Source organism: Betta splendens, chromosome 24 (assembly GCF_900634795.4).
Source record: "Betta splendens chromosome 24, fBetSpl5.4, whole genome shotgun sequence".
Classification (NCBI taxonomy): domain Eukaryota; kingdom Metazoa; phylum Chordata; class Actinopteri; order Anabantiformes; family Osphronemidae; genus Betta; species Betta splendens.
Window position 1 is genome coordinate 7,374,293 of NC_040901.2, and position 24,031 is coordinate 7,398,323.

General features: G+C 45.7%; 3 protein-coding genes across 3 annotated transcripts; 2 read left to right on the plus strand and 1 right to left on the minus strand.

Moving 5' to 3' along the window:
- Positions 1-294: 294 nt before the first annotated feature.
- Positions 295-3,413, minus strand: naga (N-acetylgalactosaminidase, alpha). The gene is made up of 9 exons (XM_029142163.3): positions 3,259-3,413; positions 2,735-2,891; positions 2,455-2,595; positions 2,058-2,269; positions 1,738-1,832; positions 1,425-1,586; positions 1,125-1,322; positions 889-1,029; positions 295-754 (listed from the first exon to the last, which is right to left on the minus strand). The coding sequence occupies exons 2-9, from the start codon at positions 2,887-2,889 to the stop codon at positions 560-562; spliced, it is 1,299 nt and encodes a 432-aa protein (XP_028997996.1). The 5' UTR covers positions 2,890-2,891; positions 3,259-3,413; the 3' UTR covers positions 295-559.
- Positions 3,414-3,570: 157 nt separating this feature from the next.
- Positions 3,571-13,417, plus strand: LOC114850163 (adenylate cyclase type 3-like). Its single transcript, XM_055506072.1, has 23 exons — positions 3,571-4,347; positions 4,907-5,364; positions 5,452-6,923; positions 7,045-7,823; positions 7,904-8,053; positions 8,562-8,716; positions 8,795-8,906; positions 8,996-9,123; positions 9,202-9,360; positions 9,444-9,606; positions 9,681-9,791; positions 9,885-9,961; positions 10,039-10,200; positions 10,316-10,403; positions 10,560-10,676; positions 11,062-11,333; positions 11,486-11,567; positions 11,642-11,800; positions 11,950-12,096; positions 12,170-12,286; positions 12,380-12,506; positions 12,587-12,711; positions 12,802-13,417. Exons 4-23 carry the CDS (start codon positions 7,143-7,145, stop codon positions 12,982-12,984), a joined length of 3,315 nt encoding a protein of 1,104 aa, XP_055362047.1. The 5' UTR covers positions 3,571-4,347; positions 4,907-5,364; positions 5,452-6,923; positions 7,045-7,142; the 3' UTR covers positions 12,985-13,417.
- A 759-nt stretch (positions 13,418-14,176) lies between these two features.
- wdr26b (WD repeat domain 26b) lies at positions 14,177-23,786 on the plus strand. Its single transcript, XM_029142160.3, has 14 exons — positions 14,177-14,897; positions 16,505-16,604; positions 16,806-16,862; positions 17,938-18,074; positions 18,962-19,059; positions 19,157-19,313; positions 19,456-19,594; positions 19,921-20,061; positions 20,270-20,389; positions 20,553-20,698; positions 20,798-20,876; positions 20,952-21,081; positions 21,284-21,478; positions 21,722-23,786. Exons 1-14 carry the CDS (start codon positions 14,593-14,595, stop codon positions 21,745-21,747), a joined length of 1,830 nt encoding a protein of 609 aa, XP_028997993.1. The 5' UTR covers positions 14,177-14,592; the 3' UTR covers positions 21,748-23,786.
- The last annotated feature ends 245 nt before the right edge of the window (positions 23,787-24,031 follow it).

Sequence of the window (24,031 nt, forward strand, 5' to 3'; positions counted from 1 at the left end):
TCACTAGCACCAAACCAGCGACAGGAACATGTTATTAAAAGCTGAACCCAGGCCTCGTTCTAAACATTGCGTGTCCTACGAATGCCATGCACAGAGCTACACAACACTTGTGTAACTGCAACGTAGACTCAACAGGAACCTTCAGCAGCTCTGAGCTCCGATAAAAGGGCCTTTAAGGTCACTCCAGTAAATAATGCATTTGTTTCTCAGGAGTCCCAGCACAGAATCCAACCAATGTACCAGAGGACATGTTCCATGAGTCCTTAAAAAGATTCCTTAAAAAATGAAAAGTGCTTGACTTGGAAACATTTATTTACAGTTTAAAAGAAGTACAGAATGATTTCTAAGAGTGCAAAGCCTGGATCTCGGCAGATTTAAACAAGGCACAAATGTTGATGTAAACATTCAATAAAAAAAGCCTTTATCAGCTTCAATTAGGAACAGAGCCCTCCTGTTTCTGAGTATAGGCCCTGTTTGATCAATATTGATGCGGTAGAAAAGGATCATCTTTATATTTCAATTCATAATTCCCTGAGTGTTCCCTGGTTGAGTTAAAATGTTATAGGACGACTAGCGGGTCGCCGTTTTCGCCGTCGTCGGCCGATCCCTGGAACCTGGCACGTTTGTAGTGGCGGCGGCTCGGTGCGGCAGGCGCCGACACGTACCACATGACCACACCCGAGGGATTCACCGGCACCACGAACTCTGTGGAGTCTTTCAACGCCGCCGCCTTGTTGGTGAAGACGTCGAAAATCTGAGGGGCGGAAACAAAAGGAAATCGTCAATAAAGACAATAAATCTTAAGAGAGATCTACTATTACTATTATTATTGATATAGGTTTGACAGTCAAACTGGCTGTTAAAAGGAGTTTGACAGACGCTGAGTACCTTGTAGCTGCCAGTGGTGTAGTTGAGCTTGGAGAGGGAGGTTCTGTAGCGGTACGGCATGTCGTCACGACGACTGAAGAACACCAGCGCACTCGCATTCTTAGACAGGGGGCGCCAGTACACGTCAATGCCACTCTTCTCCTGGGGGAAAGTCATTTATTGTGATAGAATATAATATAAGAAGAGGATCCTTTACGTTCCGCTTTAGCATTTTAGAAGCCGCACGGCCTCGTCACCTTCAGTATGCGCCTCCCCTGAATGCCCATGGGGTCTTGGTTGATGCTGATGATCATTTTGTTCTGTAGGATGTTGCGGGCGCCGCTGCTGATGGTGCGCAGGTCGTTGGACATGAAGAGAGGAGCAGCCATGATGGCCCACAGAGCCATCTGAGTGCGAGACTGCTCCATGCTGAGCCCAAAGTCGCCAATGACGAGCTGCACGGGTCAGGAGGAGGGAGGGAGGATGCGATGTCACGCATCCTTTAGTCACCAGAAGTGTAAATGTGAATAGTGTGTGGGTTCATATGTTAAACAGACCATGTCAGGGTCGTTCCATCGTCCAGGTCCGGCTGCAGAGGCCAGAGCGTCCTGGTTGCCAAAGAACCAGTCTATAATGTTGAGCACGCTGTTCCAAGAATCCTGGATGTCGTCATAGTTACGCCACAAGTTGCAGATCTCACCCAACTGAGTGTAATTTACCTAAAAAAAAAAAGAAGCAGATCACGCGATGAAAAAGTCCAATTAAAGCCAAATAGAACATAATTGTCAAGGCAGATTTTGCGTGCGGCGTTAGCGGCACGAAAGCGTAAAACCGTCAGGCGTCGAGATGATAAACAATAATCAATCATACCTTGGGGGGCAGGCCACCCTGGTAGGCGGGCCAGCTGCAGGAGTAGCCAATGGGACGGCCTGTGGCGTTCAGAGCCTTGGACATGAGAGGGTAGCCTGTCCAGAGAGCGGCGAGAGCCCCACGGCACCAAGTCAGCGACAACATGCACCGAATTAGCATTTTCTAAATCTGAGCCTCACTTCACACATTGATTGTAGCCGCGGTTCGCTCACATTTTAATTTGCTTTTCAGTTTCTGTGGTCGGGAGCTTTTAAAACAAGCATGTCTACACTCTGTTTAATTGCAGCGTGTCGTCTGACTTCGACTTGTCCTCCACCTACCCTGCTCCTGCTCCGTGGCGTTGGAGTAACAGCCGTCATACTTGAACATGTCCACCTCCCACTCTGCGAAGGTCTGAGCATCTATCTGGATCTTGTCCAGCGGGGTCCCCGGGTAGCCGCCACACGTGTACGTGCCCATGTCCCCGTAGATCCCAAGCTTGAGACCCCTGTCGTGCATGTAGCGCGCCAGGTCCTTGATACCTCTTGGGAACCTAAAGGGTTAAAAGGTCAGTCACCGCTTCAGCTCCACATTCTAGTGAGCTTGTTGTTGTTGTTACGCTCGTGCTGATGCTGCATATTCACATATGTGCGACTTTTATAACTATTTTATGGATGCGCAGGGTTAAAGTTCACAGATAAGCGTTGCGTTGGGTGTCTGCGGGAGTTCATAGCGGACCTTTTTGGGTCGGCCTGGAGCCGCCCCTGCTTGTCTCTCTGCTTCGATGACCAGCAGTCGTCGATGTTCACGTAAACATAACCGAGTTCCCTCCAGCCGTCCTCCGAAAGTCTGTCTGCCATGTCCCTGAACAGGTTCTCACTGTTAAAAATAATAAAAGGCAGGTAAAGGTTATTAAATGCAATTATGTGACTGTGGCGTTCAAGGACCAGATCACAAATCCCACTGATATTATCTGCTGAATAATGGAAAATGTATATTTAGGTAACTTCATGCTTGCCTGATGCAGTTCTTGGGGTCATTATCACAGTCAATGTCACAGCGGTACCGCTCCCACGCCAGCCAGCCCATCGGAGGCGTCCTCATCAGCCCATTGTCGAGGGCCAGGGTGGCCGCGAACAGAGCCGGCACAAGCACAGGCAACGCAGCGTGCATTTCTGACGGGGAAGACAAAGTGCCGTTAACTTCTCACAAAGAAAACCTCCCGAGCCTCACCTGACTGGGTGTGACTGTGAAGTTAACAATGTGTCAGGTGATGGAACCTGTCTCCCTTCATTCATCCTGGTCTCATGACTGAACATAAATATTTCCTCACATGCTTCCTCTAATCTGAGATACAGCACATGTGGAAATGCCCACAAACAATAACCCACGATAACGTCTGATCTGACTTTATGATAGTGTAAACACTGAAAACGTGGGCCTTTTAATCAAAGAACGATCCAATCTATTATGAATGGGTTTCTAGTGCTGGTGTGTTCCTGGTTTGTCTGGTCCGTTCTGTGAGGAGATCACGGTACTTACTGAGCTTCTGTGTCCGTGAAATGCCGCTCCAAGAGAAATGCAGCCAGCGGATGATGATGATGATGCGTTCAGGGATCCGCAACTCCGACCGTCCTCACTCCGTGATCGGTCTTAGAAATTCATTCCTCTCCGATCGGCAGAGGAATGAACTATGGCCGGTCCTGTAAACAAGGAAGTGGCGGTCACGTGACCTGTGTGTCAGCTGACTGTGAGGCCGGAAAGCGTTTGAAAACCCTTAAGGGGAAATACCCGCTCCGCGTCCTGTTAAGCTTGTACTTTAAAAGATTCCTAGACATAATTGGTGAGAGGTGGTGTTTTCATTTGTCACACATAAATCAACATTTATTAAAGATTTTAAAGGTTTATTTGCAATGTGTCACAATGGACCCTGTTTTTTTTCCAGCTCAGGGCTGATGTAAAACATTTGTGTTCTTTTTTTTTTTTATTAAAATTGCTTTCTGCTTTAAAATGATCGAACGTGTGCTATAAACGGTTCAAACGAAAGATGAAATACAGAAAAAGAAATTTAACCACAGACTGAGAGATTTATTTATTGGGAAGTGAAACTTTAAGGTTAAAGCCTCAACTTTTAAACACATGTATCCACAGCTCTTAGAAATAGAACTGAAACTGTGATCGGTGCAGTGTACTTCCTGAAACCACTGCTCTCCAGCTCAAAGCTAGGCCTTGTTATTTTCCTTAGAGAAATGCTGTTTTGTTTTTATGCCTATAATATGTTAGGGTGGAAAAAGTGTCCATGACGCATAAAATGGAATCTGAAGGGATTCAAAACATGAAAACGTCCAGCAGAGGGCGCAATAAGGCTAGAAAATATTTATTTATTAAAAATTTGACAGTTGCATTGAGGTTAATTTAGTTCAACCATCTTCAGTAAAGATGCACATGAAATGCACAGCTTGTAAAATGTTGTTCTGGTGAATCTGTGACATGTGAGCAACTTGCAGAGTTGGTTAATGCTGAGAGTCATTTCGTCCTCTGTTGGTTCCGCCCATTTCCTGACGTCACCAGGAAGCGGCGGTTACTACGAGGCCGGTGCTCCAGGAGACATGGCAGGAACGGTCCGACAGGGTAAGATCACGTCAGAAATACACAACAAAGAGGCCAGAGCACGAGCAGACTGGTCATATAACACAAAATATGACACAAATGTTATAATACATGAGGCTGTTTTTCTGTGATGGACAGAGGTGATGTTTAAAAGTCAGTCTGAAAGCTGTAGCCACAACTTAGACCCGCTGTGACCTTTTACCTGTTGCTACCTGAAACAAAGCAGCCCGCGTCAGAACCAGAACCAGAAGCAGAACCAGTCAGGGATGGGTCCTTTTAGCTCTCGGTGCTGGTGAGGTGGCCTGTCGAAGTGTTTGTTGCTCTTTAGTTAGGACAGACTTCCTGGTTTTACATTTCAGCGTGGAGCCATTAAAGTGGTTTCATCTTGCTGTTAAAGTGACAGGAGCAGGCCACAGCATGTGCATGAATGAAGGCTCCACTGAAAATGGATAATATAATGACACAAAGGACAGCTTTACATCAAAGGCATCATAATAAATGATAATAATTGGACTACTTATAGTTTGTGAATAGAAATATACTCCTTAATAATCAATTCCTGATGTTTGTCCCCTCCCAGGCGTTTCTGGCGTGGTGGCGGCCGTCCTGAAGAGCACAGCCGCGGGTTTCGCCTTCGGAGAAGCTGCCTCGTTCGCGGTCCATCCCGCGCTGACTGACGACGGCGCCCTGCTGAGCGCCGCCGCTCTGGCCACTCGTCGGGCCGGTTCCACCGGCGTCGGGGTCGTGGCCGCGTGCCTCCTGTTCACCTCGGTGCTGTTCTCCTTGGGCGACGGCTTCCTGCTTGCCTCCGGGGCCATGAAGGTGATGGCCAGAGCTGGGGCGAGGTCTCCGTGGGTGGAGGAGTCCGTGACGGGGGCCTCCGTCGTGCTGGGCGCCGTCACCACTGGGGCGTTAACGGGAATCCTCCCACCGTGGATCTATATTGCAGCACAGGGGGCTGTGGTCCTTACAGTCTACTCATACTCTAACATAAACGACATGACTGTCGCTCTTCTAATCATCTTCACCACTATCTATGTCAGTGTCATATATGGACGGATGGGTGTAATAATTGGACTTTTACTCATGGTACTGACCATATGTTTCCTTTACATGTTACGAAAGGCTTTGACAAAGCGGATGAAACGAAGGCCACAGTCTGACCCAGGCTGCAGACTGCTAGAGAGGATATTCTTCTACTCTGTTTGCGTGGGCATATTGGGGTTTTCTGTAGGTGTAGTAGCAGGTGAGGCGGGACAAGGGACAGAAGCCGAGGTGGTTTCGATGCTGCACTCGGTCCTGTGGGTGGCGCATCTGTCCGCGGCGCTGCTGGGAGCTGGCCTGGGAACAGTAGCCATGGTCGGACTCGGCCCAGAGGCGGCCGGAAAGGTCTCCGTGGGAGCTGCTGTGGTGTCATCGCTGGCTCTGAGGGCTATTTTGCAGTCGAGCTCTTTTCTGGGGCCCCGCAGCAGCGTGGGGGGGGCATTGGGAGCAGCCGCCGCTTCCGGGGTGTCACTCGGAGCGGCAAGTGTTTCCGCGAAGCAAGCGTTCCAGGCGAGACTGTCTGCTTGGCTTGTTTCTGGCTCTGTTGCCTTTGGCGCGGTGCTGGCCGTCGCCTGTGCGCCGCTGACGGCCGCTCTGCCGACGACATCAGAGCTCATCACCATCGCTCTGGTTGGAGCCGGGGCGTTCGTTCTGGGTGCGCCGAAGAGCCCGTTCCACACGCAGGTGAATCTACGAAGGGGCCTCCTCACTGGGCCCGAGCTAATTAAAGGGATCGGCATGGAGACGGTGACAGCAGCAGCGGCGCCTATTGGAGCCGGGGCGCTTGGGGCCGCGGCGCTGGGGACCGCAGCTCTGGGGAGACTGGGGACTGTGGGAGTTGTGGTGGCTACAATGTTGGCTTTAGGAAGTATTCTGGGTGGTGTTGGAAAATCACCAGCAAACTCACACAGTGACTGAGGGTCACAACAGTGTCTCTGCTGCTAATGTGTGTGAACATAAACTCTAAATAAGTGTGTGTGTGTGTGTGTGTGTGGCCTTTTGCTGACCTACTGAAAAGAAAATCATTTACTGTTTATGTGTCATAAGTGTGTTTTATTGGGGTTGCGAGTGTTAAAGAGATCAAATGGAAACTTTATTAGTGGAAACATATTTATTCTATGAAATGATGACACCAGCACTTGAGGATATAATAAATAAGATAAACATAAATTAGTTTTATTGCGTAGCTTTGATGAGTCCTTTCCCTCACATCACATTTCCCAAGACACAATTACATGCTGCAGTTACTAAGGTTTCATCTTAGCAACAGTAACAGAGGTCTCGGTGTTTAGAGAATGGGAGGGGACGCGGGAGGAGAATAATAACAGAAGACAAGGGAGCATCTTAGGATAGGTTGTGTCATCCGCGTTAGAGCAATTCATTTCTACATAATATTGTGCCACTCAGTCGTACATCAAGCTGTGTTCCTTTCAAGTGGATTTGCTCCAGTTGTTGTAACATGGCAGGAAAACGGGACTTTTCCTGCGAGACGCTGCAGGATGAACCCCCAGCGAAACAACGGACGCAAATGAACATCACAATAAAGTAAAAAGGTAAAGGAGGTTCTGGTGGATGCTCATACCGTTGTTAAAGTTGTACTTTGATCTATTTTAATCTGGGTTTTCTTAATTAGAATTATATTGTAAAGTGCTTAATTGTGTAATTATCTCTCAGAGTATCTCTGATGGGACCCATTTCAACGTTTCCATGGATTTTCGCAGTCCGTGCGCGTGGACAGCTAACGCGTAGATGACTGCCTGTGATACGCCGCCATGTCTGTGAGCCGGGACCACGCCACGGACACGGAGCAGTCCGTGGAGTACTCCGTGGAGTATCCGGCGCAGGGTCCCGGCGATGCGGGGCGCGGCGCGTGTCGGACGCGCGACGCGACCGCGCTGCGGCCGAGCCGCTGCCGCGTCCTGCCGCGCGCGGCGCGCCTCACCTTTACGCCCGAGTCGCTGGAGAGGCTCTACCAGAACTACTTCCGCCGCCAGCGGCACGAGAACCTGTCGGTGCTGGTGACGTTCGCCGCGCTCTTCAACAGCTTCGTCGTGGTCATGTGCGCGGTGGTGTACGCGGAGGGCAAGCTGGCCATGGTGGCGGTGGCCGCCGCGGGGCTGGCCGCGGACGCGCTCCTCTGCGCGCTGCTCTGGTTGGAGAAGCTCCCCGCGTCGCTGTTGACGCACAGGGCGTTCGCGTACGCCGTGTGGCTGATGATCACCGTCCATGTTTTGTGTTACATGGCTCTGAACCAGGAACGTTTCCCCCACGCCAGTGACTCCGTGGGCTGGCAGGCCTTCTTCACCTTCTCCATTTTTCTGACCCTGCCCCTGAACCTGCTGCCCATCCTGCTGCTCACGGCCCTGTCTTGTGGGGTTCACACCCTAGTTCTGGGGGTGATTGTGGCTCAGAGGTTTGGTGACACCCTGCAGGGGCCCATGCTGGCACGACAGGTACAATCCAACACACGTCTCATCTGGGTGAGACAGTTCGATTGGAATTGTCATCACTTGTGCCGTCTTCCTCTCCTCAGCTCCTGGCCAACATCACGCTGTACCTGTGTGCAGCCATAGTGGGGGTCATGTCCTACTTCATGGCCGACAGGAAGTACAGGACAGCCTTTTTAGAAGCCCGTCAGTCGCTGGAGGTCAAGCTCACCCTGGAGGAGCAGAGCACCCAGCAGGTGAGTGGGTCAACACTTACTTACCTGCGCGCAGTCACACTCCGCCCAATGAGACGAAACAGGTTTTTAATTGTGGGCCAACACACAACGCGCGAGTAGAGCAGTGCTGCCTAATCAGCCTGGGACTAATCACCAGCAGAGACAGCGACAGGGACCTGACACCGTGTGGTCAGCTCAGAGCTGAGCTGAGGCTAAAATGACGCTTTGGGGAGATACCGCGGCTATTTCTTCTTCTGCTTCTTCCCACTGTTCTTTCCATGATCACGACTGTGACGGTTCATGGCATGAAGAGCTCAGACCTGTGAGATTAGCTCAGGGGGTGGAAAAGATGACAGTATGTGATGTAGAGCTCCCATGGTGCATAATCAGTGGGGTTTCACTGGAAGACAGACAGGAGAAGCCAACCAGAACCCGTCCAACCCATTGACGGGATCTCTTGAGGACTCAACGATGCCAAAATTACCAAATTATTCTCGGGAACAGAGCCAAACTGACACTTCCCACGCAGGAGGAATTGCTGCTGTCCATCCTGCCCAAGCACATAGCTGACGAGATGCTGCAGGGCATGAAGAACCAGGCCACCCAGAAGGAGGTCCAGCAGCAGCAGCAGCAGCAGCAGCAGCAGTTCAACACGATGTACATGTACCGCCACGAAAACGTCAGGTGAGCTCCACAAACGCAGCCGTTTTATTGGGTTTTTTGGGTGTCGCGTTGACGGCCACGTCCGCTCTTCCACTGCAGCATCCTGTTCGCAGACATCGTGGGCTTCACCCAGCTGTCCTCGGCCTGTAGCGCCCAGGAGCTCGTCAAGCTGCTCAACGAACTCTTTGCCCGCTTCGATAAACTGGCAGCAGTGAGTACTTCTGAATTACGCTCGAATATGATTCAGGGGCATTATATCCTCCTGTCAAATATGATTATTTAGCTAATGTCATTTCACAGCAACACCACCAGCTGAGGATAAAGATCCTCGGAGACTGTTACTACTGTATCTGTGGGCTTCCTGACTTCAGGGAGGACCATGCCGTCTGCTCCATAATGATGGGCCTGGCTATGGTGGAAGCCATCTCGTGAGTTCAGGAGCAATTACAAACGAAGGAACAAACACAACTTAATTAGTCTCACTTTTCGTTTCCCCTCCCGCTCAGCTACGTGCGGGAGAAGACTAAGACCGGCGTGGACATGCGTGTGGGCGTGCACACGGGCACCGTGCTGGGTGGAGTTCTGGGACAGAAGAGGTGGCAGTTCGACGTCTGGTCCACGGACGTGACCGTAGCCAATAAAATGGAGTCCGGGGGGATTCCGGGGTACGACGGAGGTGTTCGTGACCGTCATCGTTCTTGGTAGTTGGTGGTTTCTGTATTAACAGCTTGTTGTCGTCACGCGACAGGAGAGTGCACATTTCCCAAACAACCAAGGACAGTCTGTGTGGGGAGTTTCAGCTGGAGCAGGGCAACGGGGGCGAGAGGTGCGAGTATCTGCTGGAGAAAGGCATTGAGACGTACCTGGTTCTGGTGCCCAAGGAAAAGGTGGCAAACGGGCACAGCGGAAGCGTGAGTGACTCTCGGCGCGGTTGCAAAATGGTGTTTGGTTTGATTTTTCATGTGTTTTCATGCTTCTCTCCCAGCAATCACCAGGCGCATTGTTTAAGAACCATTCAAACCAGTTGATCAACACTACAGAAACCAATGGTGGCACAGCTTCACCCCACTCCACCCCTACTGAACCTAAGCAGCAGGTATCATCCTCTTCTTTCATTGTCAGACCCTAATTGAGATAAAGTTCGCTTACACTTATAATTTGTATTTTTTCTTCTCTTCAATTAACTTAGAGTAATAAAAAAGTCGAGGAACAAGTGATCAACACCCGATTACAGCAGGAGCTGCTGGAGAGAGAAACTCAACAAATGTAAGGCACTCGTCATTTTTACGGATTAATTCGCCTGTGAAGCGCTTTTACCCGTCGCGTCTCCGCGTTGCTTGCAGAATGAAGGACAATCGGATCAACCCCCTGTCTCTGCGCTTTGTGGATGGGAAGCTGGAGGAGCATTACTCCTCGGAGAAGGAGAAGCGGAGCGGAGCGGCCTTCGGCTGCTGTATGATCGTGCTCTTTTTCATCACAGCCATGCAGGTGTTCATAGACCCAGTGTGAGTTTATGTCGCTGTAATGCACACTCAGTGCCAGAATCGCAGTAATATCAATATTTCAATTGGATTCTTTGATTGGTTACAATGGGACTAAACAGCTGTGTTCTTGTTCCAGCTTGTCTGTGATCTATGTGACTCTTGCCATAGGAGAAGTATTGCTGCTGATCCTCACACTCTGCTCCCTGGCTGCCTTCTTCCCCAGGGTGAGAGAGCGTGTGATGATGACAACACTTAGAAGGAAACTGTATAGATTTTATGTAATTTTATGTAATGTTCTTTTTTCCTGAGCATTACCAGTAGTGATTTTATAAGTGCACCCTACAACGATGTTGCTGATAATACCTTTTTGCTGGACACAGATATTCTCCAAGAGGCTGGTGTCTTTCTCAGCGTGGCTCGATCGCACCCGATGGGCAAGAAACACTTGGGCAATGGCAGCCATTTTTGTTCTTACAATGGCTGTGATCGCTGACATGGTATGACTCCAAGGAATGAATTATACTCCACTGTTTGCATATGTACTGTATGTTTTTTATGGTTTACCATCTGGAATGAAGCAACGGCAGCAGAGGTTAATTTGGGAAACCGTTCATTCATAAAATAACATGTTGCCATCGTGTATGGGTGAACTTCCACTTTGTCCTCATCAAACTATCCTGTCTGCCTGTAGGTTCCCACAGGGCTCCATTAGTCGTCTGTCTCTCTACCTACTGGCTTATTTGTCACAGCCCCACAGGAGCGGCATGTTACACACACCGCTGCCTGTGAGGCCTGATAGGAATAAAGGACGCCACAGTGAACAGCCGTTCCTCTGCCTTAGTGACAGGCGTTCGCTCATCCCTCTCCCCTCTGATGTTGCAGCTGAGCTGTGTTCCACCGACTCTACGGGTCCTCAACGGCACCTCTGGCCCCATCGTGGAGTCGGTGGGCGGCCGGAGCTGTACAGAGAACCCGAAGCACTACAGCTACATGGCTGTGATGTCGCTCATCGCAACCGCCATGTTGGTGCAAGTCAGCCACCTGATCAAACTGGGCCTGATGGTTCTGGTGGTAACAGCAACTGGAGCTGTCAACATTTACAGCTGGAGAGACATCTATGACCTGTATGACTATATACAGTTTGCCTCCTACAGGTATGAAATGAATGAGCCAATATTCACACTAGTTATATGTATGGAATTTAAAACAGTACATAAATAAACTGATAACTTACAATGTAAGATCAGTGTATGTAAAACACAACACAGGCTGCTGTTATGTGCTTTTTGTCTGTTTGTGACTGTAGAGACTTTAAAGTTCCCTCGAAGCACCTCATGACCATCATGATCATCGTCATGATGATTGGCTTCTACTTCTTTGCCCGACAAGTAAGTCGCCTTCTCAGCAGCCTCGGGTGTGCACATGTATGTTTGTGTTCTTATGCCGGCCTGTGCGCGAGCAGCTGGAGCGTCAGTCCAGGAAACTGTTCCTGTGGAAGATCGGGGTGCACGACCAGAAGGAGAAGGTGTTCGAGATGAGACGCTGGAATGAAGCTCTTGTCACCAACATGCTGCCTGAACATGTGGCCAAACACTTTCTGGGCTCCAAGAAGAGAGACGAGGTACCTGACGTTTGCAGGCGCCGTCTCCTTGCTACACAGTTTATTGTATATCAGCACCACCTTGTGGTTCATTTGATGAATGATTGAGGCATTGGCAGATGTGCAGTATGAAGTCAGGATGGCCTAAAGTGCTATGTTGTCATTTGTAGGAGCTCTACAGCCAGTCGTATGAAGAAATAGGTGTGATGTTCGCTTCCATCCCCAACTTCTCTGATTTCTACACTGAAGAGAGCATCAACAACGGCGGCCTTGAGTGTCTGCGCATTCTCAATGAGATCATCTCTGACTTTGACAGTGTATGTTTTATATGTTTAGGTTTTAAATGCCTGTTCCTCCCCTAAGCGACTGATTGTCCGTTCTCTCTACCAGCTGCTGGACCGAGATGAGTTTCGCTGCATCACTAAGATCAAGACAATAGGCAGCACCTACATGGCTGCTTCAGGCCTCGCTCCAGAGAGCAACACTAACGGATACAACAATCGAAAGGTGGGATAGTTGAACAGCATCTGCCTTGTGTACAACAATTTAGAGTTTATCTCAGCTAGTATTGTTAAAGTTGATGAAAATGAAATTCTCCAGCCTGAAGACCAGTCACTGATTGAGCGCTGGCAGCACCTTGCTGACCTGGCTGACTTCGCCTTGGCCATGAAAGTCACCCTCAACAACCTCAACAAACAATCCTTTAATAACTTCATGCTTCGAATTGGTCAGTATGTATCTTCATCGTTGTGGGTTATTTGCTTGGGTATTGTGTGTATATTTATGTTTTTATGTTGCCCTCCTAAGGTCTGAATAAAGGGGGAGTTCTCGCTGGAGTGATTGGAGCCCGCAAACCTCACTATGATATCTGGGGCAATACAGTCAACGTGGCCAGCAGAATGGAATCCACTGGAGTGATGGGAAACATCCAGGTACATCCTCTATAAATCTAGTTAATCACACATTTAAAATCTGTGCTTTTTCTAATCTACTCATTTCCATGTTCTAATTTCTGCCCTCAGGTGGTGGAGGACTGCTACCACATCTTGAAAGAGTATGGCTTCCGCTTTGTTCGTAGAGGGCCCATCTACGTCAAAGGGAAAGGGGAGCTGCTAACGTTTTTCATGAAAGGCAAAGACAAACCCAGTTCCAACGGTGGCCCAGTGACCACTACTCTGCCGCACCAAGTTCAAGACCCCTCATGAATATTTTCACTCAGAAATGTCATTACCTCACAGATACCCCCAGGCAGAATGTCCATTCTGCTCCATTTCTCTCATGTGTACAGTAGACCTTTTTATTATGCTCTGTAGCAACGTAAAGCATAGGAAAGTCAACAAACACAACAAAAATGGGTTTTTGTGAGCATTACAACAGTCAATTACCATTTAATCACAAATACTTTTAAAAAGTCATGTATTACTTTATAGAATTCTGGAATATAGCCGAATATCACACAAAGCTTCAGCATTACAGATTGTATCACTTTGCACTTGATTCATAGAGTGCTTCAAAAACTACAAGCGTGTTCAGTCACATGTTGGAAAAGTTGTTGTGCCTGAAGGTCAGGTTTTGTAAAATAATGTAGGCCAATCACAGTGTATTTATATTATGTGTTAATAAAACATGTGTGCCTGATTTTTGAGATTCCTTTTGCCATGCAGTCATAAATATAAGGTCCGTCTGCTGGTCAAAATTATACGTGACTAATAGGTTGCAATGCTAAGAGGTGAACGGTTAAACCATTCTTTCATTTAGTTTAGAGGTTAATAAATATATATAAATATTATATTTGACCTGAAAAACCACTACAGGTAAAACTAATAGTACACTAACCAGAAACTAAATATTATTATAATTATTATGTTTTTTTCTTTGTCATACATGCTATTTAATATTTAGAACTGTGAAAGAAACAAATCCTTAAAAGTTGTAATAAATGGGCACCTATTGTGGTTCCCAAACAACTTTAGGATTTTTTTCAATATATACAGATTAATTTAAAAAAAATATTGCAGGTCTGTAGATAATTTTTAGTTTATTCCTTGTAAAAATGTGACAATGGATGTTTCTTTCATAGTAAAACAACAGTAACTTTTTGATGTTTAGTTAGTTTCTTTGTTTGTTTGTTTACATAACCTTTAACTTATAGACTTTCTGAAAATAAAATACATTAAGCTCAGTGATTTACCAAAATGTGAGTGGACCCCTCTTTGCACTGGTTCATCAATATGCTAATTTAAAAATTCCGGATATGCTAAAAGCTGGAAACCTTCAAATGAATTTTAATGTGGCGTGTTATTGTAGTGGGTTAATTATTATGCTAACTAGGTTCTCATGCGCCACCCTGGGCTATAATGCTACCCGGAAGCCTGCTAGTGTAGGAATTTCCGGTTACGTCAGGGCGTCAGGACTCCATTAGAGCTGCAGCTGTTTAAGGAGAAACAACAACAAAAACGGGCTAACTGACAGAGCTCTTCAGTTACAGTCCGCTCTGAGCCCGACCAAGAGGCCTCAAACCTGGAAGCTTAACCTTCATTTCCCACCCGGAGCTCCGCCGGCTTCTAACCACGGCCGCTCTCGGTGAGGAAACTCTGGCCTCCGCTTCCTCCTCCTCCGACTCGGACACCGGCGGAGCGTCGCCGCCCCCGCGGAAGAAGCACCGAGCCTCGGCGGCGGAGGGAGCAGGAGTGCCCGGGGCTTCAGCCGTTGTAACAGGCCTCTCTGGAGTTGTCCTAGGACTTGCTACACACTCTCAAGCCACTTCAGCTATTCACTTTAACCGGAGCGTTGTCAATAATCTTAGCAGCAGTATGCAGGCAAACGGGGCAGGACAAGGACAAGAATCCTCGGAGCTTTCCTGCCTAAACAGTGCACAGAACGGGGAGTCATCCTCGGCCGGTGGAGCCCACTCCAATGGGCTTCTCTCCAACACAGACAACGGGAATAGTGCTGGTACCAGTAATGGGTCTTCAGCCGGTCCTGGATCGGGAACTTCGGCTGCATCTACGGCTTCGGGCTCCGATGTCGGCTCTCTTAAAAAGAAAAAACGACTAACACAGGCGGAGGAAGATGTCATACGATTAATAGGGCAACATCTCCACGGACTAGGGCTAAAGTAAGTTTCTTTTGTGTGTCAGTCGAGGGGAAAGCTCGGAAAAACACCCGACGTTAGCGTTGAACATTTGAAGCGTAATCTTTGCTGTGGGGTTTTGTGTGAAACTGCTAAATAGCAGCTGGCAGGAGCGCTATTAGTGCGCTTGTCAGACACAAACATGGGGGGATGGGGTAGTTAGCCTGCGAGCTCGGCAGTTGGTAAAAAGAAGGGGTCCATCTTGCACAATAACAGTTAGCTTGATGGCTAGCAGCGCTAGCCTGCGCTGAAGTGTTGTGTCCTGACATTAAAGCCGCACAAGAACAGAAATCCGCGTGTGTCATCTGGCTGCTTCACGAGTCCACCGTCCGAAGAAATGCTTTTTAAATGTCATCGCCGCCGTAATGTGTTAGTTGACGTTATACGCACAGTTTGGTGACACAGCGGCCAACGTTATTAACGTTCAGAAATCAAAAATCCGCTGCCTTGTTGTGGTTTGTTCTAACGTTGAATCAATGTCACGGGAAAGGTGGAAACTTGATCCAGGCACACATGCGGCATTTCTTTTTGTTTGCGCTGTGCGCTGCGCGTTTCAAGGGCCATTGCGCATAAAATGCGGAGGAAACGTTAAAGTGCGGATTGTTAACAATGTCTCCTTTTGCCTTGCTGGTCGTTGGTTTGCTTCGTTTTCCAGCTTGGCCTGCTTCGGCTCTTTGCAGCACAGTGTGGGTGGAACATTAATAGGTCGGTCACACTGTAATAACATCATTTTATTTAAAAATCGCTCATTACTGTGGGCGACTCTTCCTCCTGACATGGACAGAACCTTCTGGTTTCACGGCGTCAGTGAAATGCGCTTTCTGCCAGCTGTTTTAGATGGAAACGCCGTTGGAATCTAATTATAGCATAGTGGGATTTCGAGACATGTATGTCTAGGCCTCTTCTTCCAAGTGGCTGTGGCAGCCACTGTTGGTTAGCTAGACATCTGCTGATCTGTGGTATCCAGCTGAGAAAGTGTTGTTTTCATCCTAAGGCAGATTAAGGACAACTGAACACTGATGCGCTCATAAAAACTGTACGTGGCATGACTGAGGAAACGAGGAGTAAATCAGTTGGGCACTTAGCTGCATAAGAAGCTCAAGACAGAGCTGCTGCGCCACTCCATTGATACCTGAGAATGATGTCATCATGCTGAAGGTGTCAGCCCCCCATTCCCAACCCACTTTCTCTGTCTCTCCCACACACACACACAAACATATCAGCTCGTCGTTTTTTGGCCATTTAGCTTTTTTTTTAGCACAGGGGTGGTTCTTGGACACATGCTTGTGGTTTATGGTTGACAGGGATGAGAGGTGGATGATGTCAGCTGCGGTGGAAGCTCGACACACATTTGTGAAAAATCTGTGGTCCACAAATAATTATTGGCGCAGAGTATCTACTCTTCTGTTTCTGTTTCTCAAATGTTCCTTTATTTACTTAGAAATAATACTCATAAATGTCTGCCTTGGATGTGATTCATAAGTTTTTTTTTCCCCCTACTGACGTCCGGGTCTCATTGCTGTTAGTTCATCTGTCTTGTGTCCACGTCTGCCTAACTTTGTCTGCCTCTCTCTCTCTGTCTGTCTCTGCAGTCAGACAGTAGACCTGCTGATGCAGGAGTCAGGCTGCAGACTGGAACACCCCTCAGCTACAAAGTTCCGCAACCATGTCATGGAGGGGGAGTGGGACAAGGTTAGTCTTGGGTTACCATGGTTACATAATGAAAAGCACTTTTCTAGATGGGGAATTAATGATCATACCTGGGCTCCGATGTCTGCATTGCTCTGTATTTGTATTATTAGTTTATTTTGCTGTGTATTCATGAAAACTGCTGCGCTAACCATTTCTATCTCTGTCTCTCCTGTCCATCACCATGCCTTTGTTTTCATGCAGGCTGAGAATGATCTCAATGAGCTGAGAGCACTGATGCATTCGCCCAATGCTATTGTGGTAAGCTCCCTTTGGACTGAATGACGTTTGGTCAGTTAGGAGGCACAGTTGTAGTTTCTAGAACCGCACTGTTATATTGCAGGGCCGCAGTTTGAAATACTTCTGGATGATACCTTCAAAAGTACATTGGAGCCATTTTTGCTTCTGTTGAAGCAACAAAAGCAATTTGGTGTTTTTGATATTTTCCACATTCTAAAAAAATCCTATAAAACATTTAAGGAAATAATCGAAGAATATCCAAAAATGAAATGAATTGTTGAATAGTAGCAAATGTTTTTATTATGTTTATTTATAGCATTTTGTTTTAGTCCAAATCAGTTCTCATTTAAGTAGTTGTGTTTTTCATGCTTTTAATAATCTTAGTTTAAATGTTATTGCGGACTTATGAGCACAGCAAAGCACAAATTCTATATATGTATTTGTGTATTCAGGTCCTTCAGTACAAGCCAAGTTTTGGATGACTGAAGTCAAAATGTTCTAATAGACAGGTTATGGAGTATTATTAGTAGACAAGGAGTGCTTCAAAAATTCTCCCGGTCTCATCGCCGTCTTATCTTCCATTACCACCTTGGTTTAATGAGAGTGGATGTAGTTGATTTTCACCTGCATTTTTAGTGTGGGGGTCCATTTTAGATCTCGAGTAGTAGCAGGTTAGTGTTGCACTTGTCAACAAGACTTTCACTGCTCTCTTTGTAGTTAGTTTACGTGTATCACAGGGTAGTTTAGTCTCCAGGAGATTTTGCGTGTTTGCTGTGTGCTTTTTATTTGTAGATTATATGGGGGTGGATGTTTTCTGCACTTGTGTAGTGGATTTAACTCTGCTTATACCAGTTGTCAGGGCTGCAGCTCCCACTCCATATCTGAGATAAGACAGATATGTCTTGGGCATCTATAAATACATTTTTACATTGATATCATATAGTCTCATCACTAGCTAGCTTTTTAGAGGTTTGACTTCAGCCTATGGTAAATCTTTCATTAGGATTACTTGGATAAACCCTATAATTTTTCCCCAATATGATTTATTTGAAATAAATCTTTTTTTTTTTCGGTTTTGTACTCTTCCCTCATGCAGCGTATGAAGTTCCTTCTGCTCCAGCAGAAATACTTGGAGTATCTGGAAGATGGCAAAGTCCTGGAGGCTTTGCAGGTGCTCCGAGGAGAGCTGACACCTCTCAAGTACAACACAGATCGCATCCACGTTCTCAGCGGGTACTGTTACAAGTTTAATATTGCATATGTCTCATAGCAGTTGACTCCATCTACATGAGCACTCGCCTACATACCGCTACTGTGTCTGCCAATGGAGCGCCTAGATAACTCTGTAGTCTCTAATAATTCTACTGGTAGCTGCTACCGGCTTTTTCCCAGAAGTCAGGTCAGGGCGTTTAGATTTTGCTAACATTCAGTTCTTTTTGAATGTTCCAGAGCTTATATTGGTATCATAAAACAAATTTCATTGTATGAAAGAGAAATGTTTTTTGATTGACACATTCATCTTGAAAAGGGAGCGTTACCATTGTGTTGCCACACAGACACGTCAAGGCAAAGTGCACCCTTTGTCAATAATCAGAGGTCCTTTCAGATCAGCGCCCTTTGCTTTGGTCCCATGCTGCATAAAAGAAGATTTTTTTCCCCATATTAATATGTCTTTATGACCTTTTGTTATGATCTTGTTTTATCTACACATTACATTTTCAGTAGGTTTTTTTGACATTCTAAGAAGAAGTGACTCCTTCTATGGAATGCACATTATCTTCTCTGTGTTCTTAGTATGATAGACGAAAACAATGTTTTGTTATTTGTTACCTTATCAGTTAAAATTTATCCCTAAACAAACATCATTTTAGGGATCTATTGTCTTTTGCTTATCAGACAGCTGTATGCAAATTCTTCCTTGGAAATGTCGTCATGTTACTCAAACAGTACCTACATAGGACTCACCTACTTTTCTCATTCTGTGTTCTACAGCCTATAGTGCGATACTCAACTAGAGGCTTAATTTTGTCCTTGTTGATCACCGGGATGTCTCTAATCTCTTTTGCGCCGTGCCTTGACTTAGAAAGAAATGTGTTTTGTGTTTGTGCATCTCTGCGCAGGTACCTAATGTGTAGCCATGCTGAGGATTTAAGGGCCAAAGCAGAGTGGGAGGGCAAGGGCACCGCATCCCGCTGCCGATTGCTGGACAAATTACAGAGTGAGGAGCTGTGTGCATCAAGTCAACACATACTGCATGACTACACCCGTAAACCATATGCCAGGCCAATATGTCCGCTTTTTGTCTGTCCTCGTAGCATACCTGCCACCGTCTGTGATGCTGCCTCCACGGCGGCTGCAGACCCTGCTGCGGCAAGCAGCGGAGCTGCAGAGGGACCGCTGCCTCTATCATAACACCAAGCTGGACAACAACCTGGACTCAGTGTCTTTGCTTCTTGATCATGTGTGTAGCAGGTTGGTACTACCCAGCTACCATGTTGCCCCACCTCAAAGCTCTACATACTGCAGCATCTAATTTGTGTGATCCCCTGATCTTAAATTAACAAATTCAGCGTGTTGTCTGTAATGCTTGTTTTTGTCTATTAAATTTTCACAGGAAGCAGTTCCCCTGTTACACTCAACAGATCCTGACAGAGCACTGTAACGAGGTGTGGTTTTGCAAATTTTCAAATGATGGCACCAAGCTAGCCACTGGTTCCAAAGACACTACTGTCATTATTTGGCAAGTGGATCCGGTAAGTTTAAAAATGCAAAAATAATTACACACCTTTCTTATTTTTAACCTTGTTTCCACGAAAAAAAGCTCAGTGACAGCTTACATCAGATCTTTTCTACTTTTATGGAGAATATAAATTTGATGTTGCCTCAAAACCTATTTGTCTCAGTTGTTAATCTTTGAGCAGGCTGGACACTTACTTAGTTGTATTACTTTGTGCCAGCACCAGTTTACAGTTTAATTTGTGTTTTAACACTTGTGATCAGACTAACACAGCAAATAATGGCTACAGACTTAATGTGTGTAAATGCATATCACAGTGATCCTAATTTTGTTTTTGTTTAGGAGAATCACCAGTTGAAGCTGCTGCGAACCCTGGAGGGTCACGCCTACGGGGTCTCCTACTTGGCCTGGAGTCCCGATGACACATACTTGATTGCCTGTGGACCTGACGACTGCTCTGAGCTTTGGCTCTGGAATGTTCAGGTAAGATTTATACTTACATACTACTGTAAAGATCATTTTGTGTAATTCAAATTGAGTAAACAAGTGTAAAAGAGAAATGTGTCTTCTATAACACTCTGTATTCTGTTTGTACTCAATGACCTCTCCTTCTCTCCCATTTCTTTGTTCGCCCCTCCTACAGTTTAACATAACATGTTTTTTTTTCTCTGTCAACCCTCCTGTTGGCCAGACGGGGGAGCTGCGCACCAAAATGTCCCAGTCCCATGAAGACAGCCTGACCAGTGTTGCCTGGAACCCTGATGGCAAGCGCTTTGTCACTGGAGGACAGAGGGGGCAGTTTTATCAGTGTGTAAGTCCATGGATGATTTCTCTCTTGCATATTAATGTTTTGGGGAACGAGAAAATATTATCTTAATAAAGTGACAATGTATCTTAACAATGTTTACAAAACAGTTTTGTACATTTTAATGTTAAGAATAGCTGATAAGATTGTCTACTGTCATTGTTGTCAGGACCTGGAGGGTAACCTGTTGGACTCCTGGGAAGGTGTAAGAGTACAGTGCCTGTGGTGCTTGAGTGATGGCAGAACAGTGCTGGCCTCAGACACCCACCAACGAATCCGGGGATACAATTTTGAGGACCTTACAGACAGAAACATGTAAGTCAACCTAAATACTAAATGTATACGAGACCAAAATCTTGTTATCTATATATCATTTTGATGACTGTCTTTGTCTTGTTGACATGTCCTTCACAGAGTTCAGGAGGACCATCCTATCATGTCCTTTACTGTTTCAAAGAATGGAAGATTAGCTTTGTTAAATGTAGCAACTCAGGTGAGCTTTTTAAACTTTACAAATAGCGAAATTAGCTTCTAAATGTAATTGTCGCTGTTTTAATTACAATTGTAGGGAGTGCACCTTTGGGACCTTCAGGACCGGGTGCTGGTGAGGAAGTACCAAGGTGTGACCCAGGGCTTCTACACCATCCACTCCTGCTTTGGAGGACACAATGAAGATTTCATCGCAAGCGGGAGTGAAGGTAAAAGACAATAATGAATAAGTCTGCTGTTCATAGATGATGATGTACTAAAACTGATATTGGGACTCATTGTTCAGTCACTGATTTATGGAGAAAATGGCACCATAATACTTTATTTTAGTTAAATTACTACTTCAACCTGTACTGATTTAATGAAGTATTAAGTCCACTGAGGCAAATCTCATCCCACTTCCCATTACAGACCACAAAGTGTACATCTGGCACCGACGTGGTGAACTGCCCATTGCTGAGCTTACAGGCCACACACGCACTGTTAACTGTGTGAGCTGGAACCCGGCCATCCCAGGACTCATGGCTTCTGCATCAGATGATGGCACAGTGCGCGTCTGGGGTCCTGCACCCTTCCTCGACTCACAAGAGACAGACGGGGTCAACGGTAATTGCTAAAATTGTTTTTTTATGGTAAAGCTCAGTACTTCTAATTTCATCATCTACCTAATTTAGAGGTGTATAGTCAATTGTTCCAGGTAACTGACAAACTGCCTGTCCTTGCAAACTAATGCAAATGTTATTCTGTATTTATTGTGTAACATTAATCTGCAGTTTTAGAATGATTGTTACTGCTGCAATTATTCCTAATTTTAACCAGATGTGTTTGTTTTTTGTTTTGTTTTTTCAGAGAACTGCAGTAACATGGACAGTTGATGGTCACTAATGGAGTATCTTTAATAACAATCCAAGAATCTCACAATAAAGCAAAATCATAACGGGCAAATAAAATAAAAAAAAAAATGAAAAGTGAGACCTGACTGGACAACGTGATGACAAAGTGAGGTGATGATGGACTGTCTGAAAGTTTAAGTCCTCATCCAAAACCCTGATTCCTACCCAGAGGCTTGGAAAACGAGTCATTGCCCAGCATGGTCATTAGCCATGCTAGGAGCTGGCAGAGTTTCCCAGGAAATCCACCTCCATCTTGAGCTTGGAGCATATTGTGCCCCCAGACAGACACCCTGACCAGCCAGACTTATTGGACTGTCTCCTGGGATCTGTCAGTTTGTCACTGACGTTACTTGTACAATGTCTCCATGGACATGGGTAGGGTGTTGTTGGGGGAGGATGGTGCATAGGGGGATATAGCAACTCATCTGTATGTATTTTCCCTCTTTCTTGCTATATTCTTCAGATTTGATCTGTTGGACAAAGGCTGAAAATCCACCAAGAAAAAACTGACTGACCAGCTGACAAAGAACACAAAAAAGGCTATTCTCAATGTTGGAATTTTTTATGCTAGTCGTAGAGTTTATTCTCATTGAAGAGGTGAATCTTAGCTCAAGTAGTGCCCGTTAAAAGCTTTAGAGTGAAGATTCCACTTTATGTTTCTCGACATTAGGAAAAAACTTTTTATTCTTTAATTTAAATTCTAACAAGGACAGCGCCCCCAATTTCCATCTGTCAGGCTAGCTACTGCACAACTTCATTACATCTGACAGAGGATTTACAGGTCACATATCAACGGTGAGGTGGTCAAATGTTGTAGGTGTATTGCTTTTTTTTATATATATATATAACTCCCAGGACATATACTATGACCTTCCTCAAAAGACATCTGGATCTCTATTCTGGAGTGAGTTTAAGTGCAACTGTGATTGCTTGCCAGTGACTCCTGTCCCTTGTATGTGTGCGTGTGAGAGCGATTATGCATGCACACATAAGCATGAGAGTTAACATTTGTGGGTGCAGGTTTAATTGGTGCGTTTTTGTATGTGTGTTCACTTCACACCAGCAGAAGATTCGAGACCCCCCTTTGCCTCTTTGCCCCCCTGATCTCATAGTAAAAAATTGTAAAGAGGATTTTAACCCAATTCTAAGTTATCCAAAGCCCCAAAGGGACCTCTGTCTGTGGAACAAAAGTTAAGACAAAGCTTAAGAGCCATTCTGTAAAAGAAAAAACTTTTTTTTTAATCTGGGGCTTTGATTTTTACATTTCTTTTCTCATCCTTACCACGTGGCATTCAAATGGCACTCAGTTATTGGCATTGAATCTTTTTTGTGGGGGTAAAATCAATTAAAGTGATGTGTTCTAAGCAAAAGGTCATTTCATATGAGAAGATAATGATTGTAATTACTGGATGAGTAGTTAGCACGGCCAGAACCATGCTCTAAAAAACACAGACTGCCTTCCTGTTCATACAGTTGCACACAAACCCTCAGTATGTATGACCCCCCTCCCCCATTCACAGCACTTTGAGTGGTCTTTTGCTCTCTTGCACCTCCGATGGCATAAACCTACAAGGTCGTTACGGTCTTGTGGTTGCTGAACTTCTTTTGGACTAAAACAATGCATTGGCAAAGACTTACACCTAACAGAAGATTGCTAGGAGATTGAGCCCTCACTATGTCTCTATGCACCCAAAAGAAGTGACTGAATATCTTGTAGGCGTTTATCAAACTTAGCAGCCTCGTCTTGAGGATACCACTCTTGGAGCTTAGAGAGAATTCACCGTTAACAGCCCCTTTGCTCTCCAGCCAAGTTATTCAGTGGTCAGCCCACCATTCAAAGCTTTCTTCCTCCCTTTTTCAGGGTAAGTAATGACTATTTGCTACAGACTGATATACAGTAAAATGTTTAAAAACAGTGCTTTTCTGTCTGTTTTTATTGAAATTTTGTTACTTTTTTGTTCTCATTATATCATTTTTGGTTGACCTCTCCCTGTATAATCATATTAAAATATAACCAGACATTTGGACTCCTCCTTTTTTGTAATCTTGTAATCCCTCCTAACTATATTTTAAATATACTTTTTTTTTTGCTTGTTTTGTATTTAGTTGTGTTTTATCTACCACTACTATAACAAATGAATATGCACAGTAACACCCAAGCCAAATGGAGTGGAAAGAGCTTTTAGGAAGTGTTACCTACAATCAAATCAGGTTTGAACTATCCACCCCTCGCCTTTAAAGAGTTTTCTTCTTGTTAATATCTACT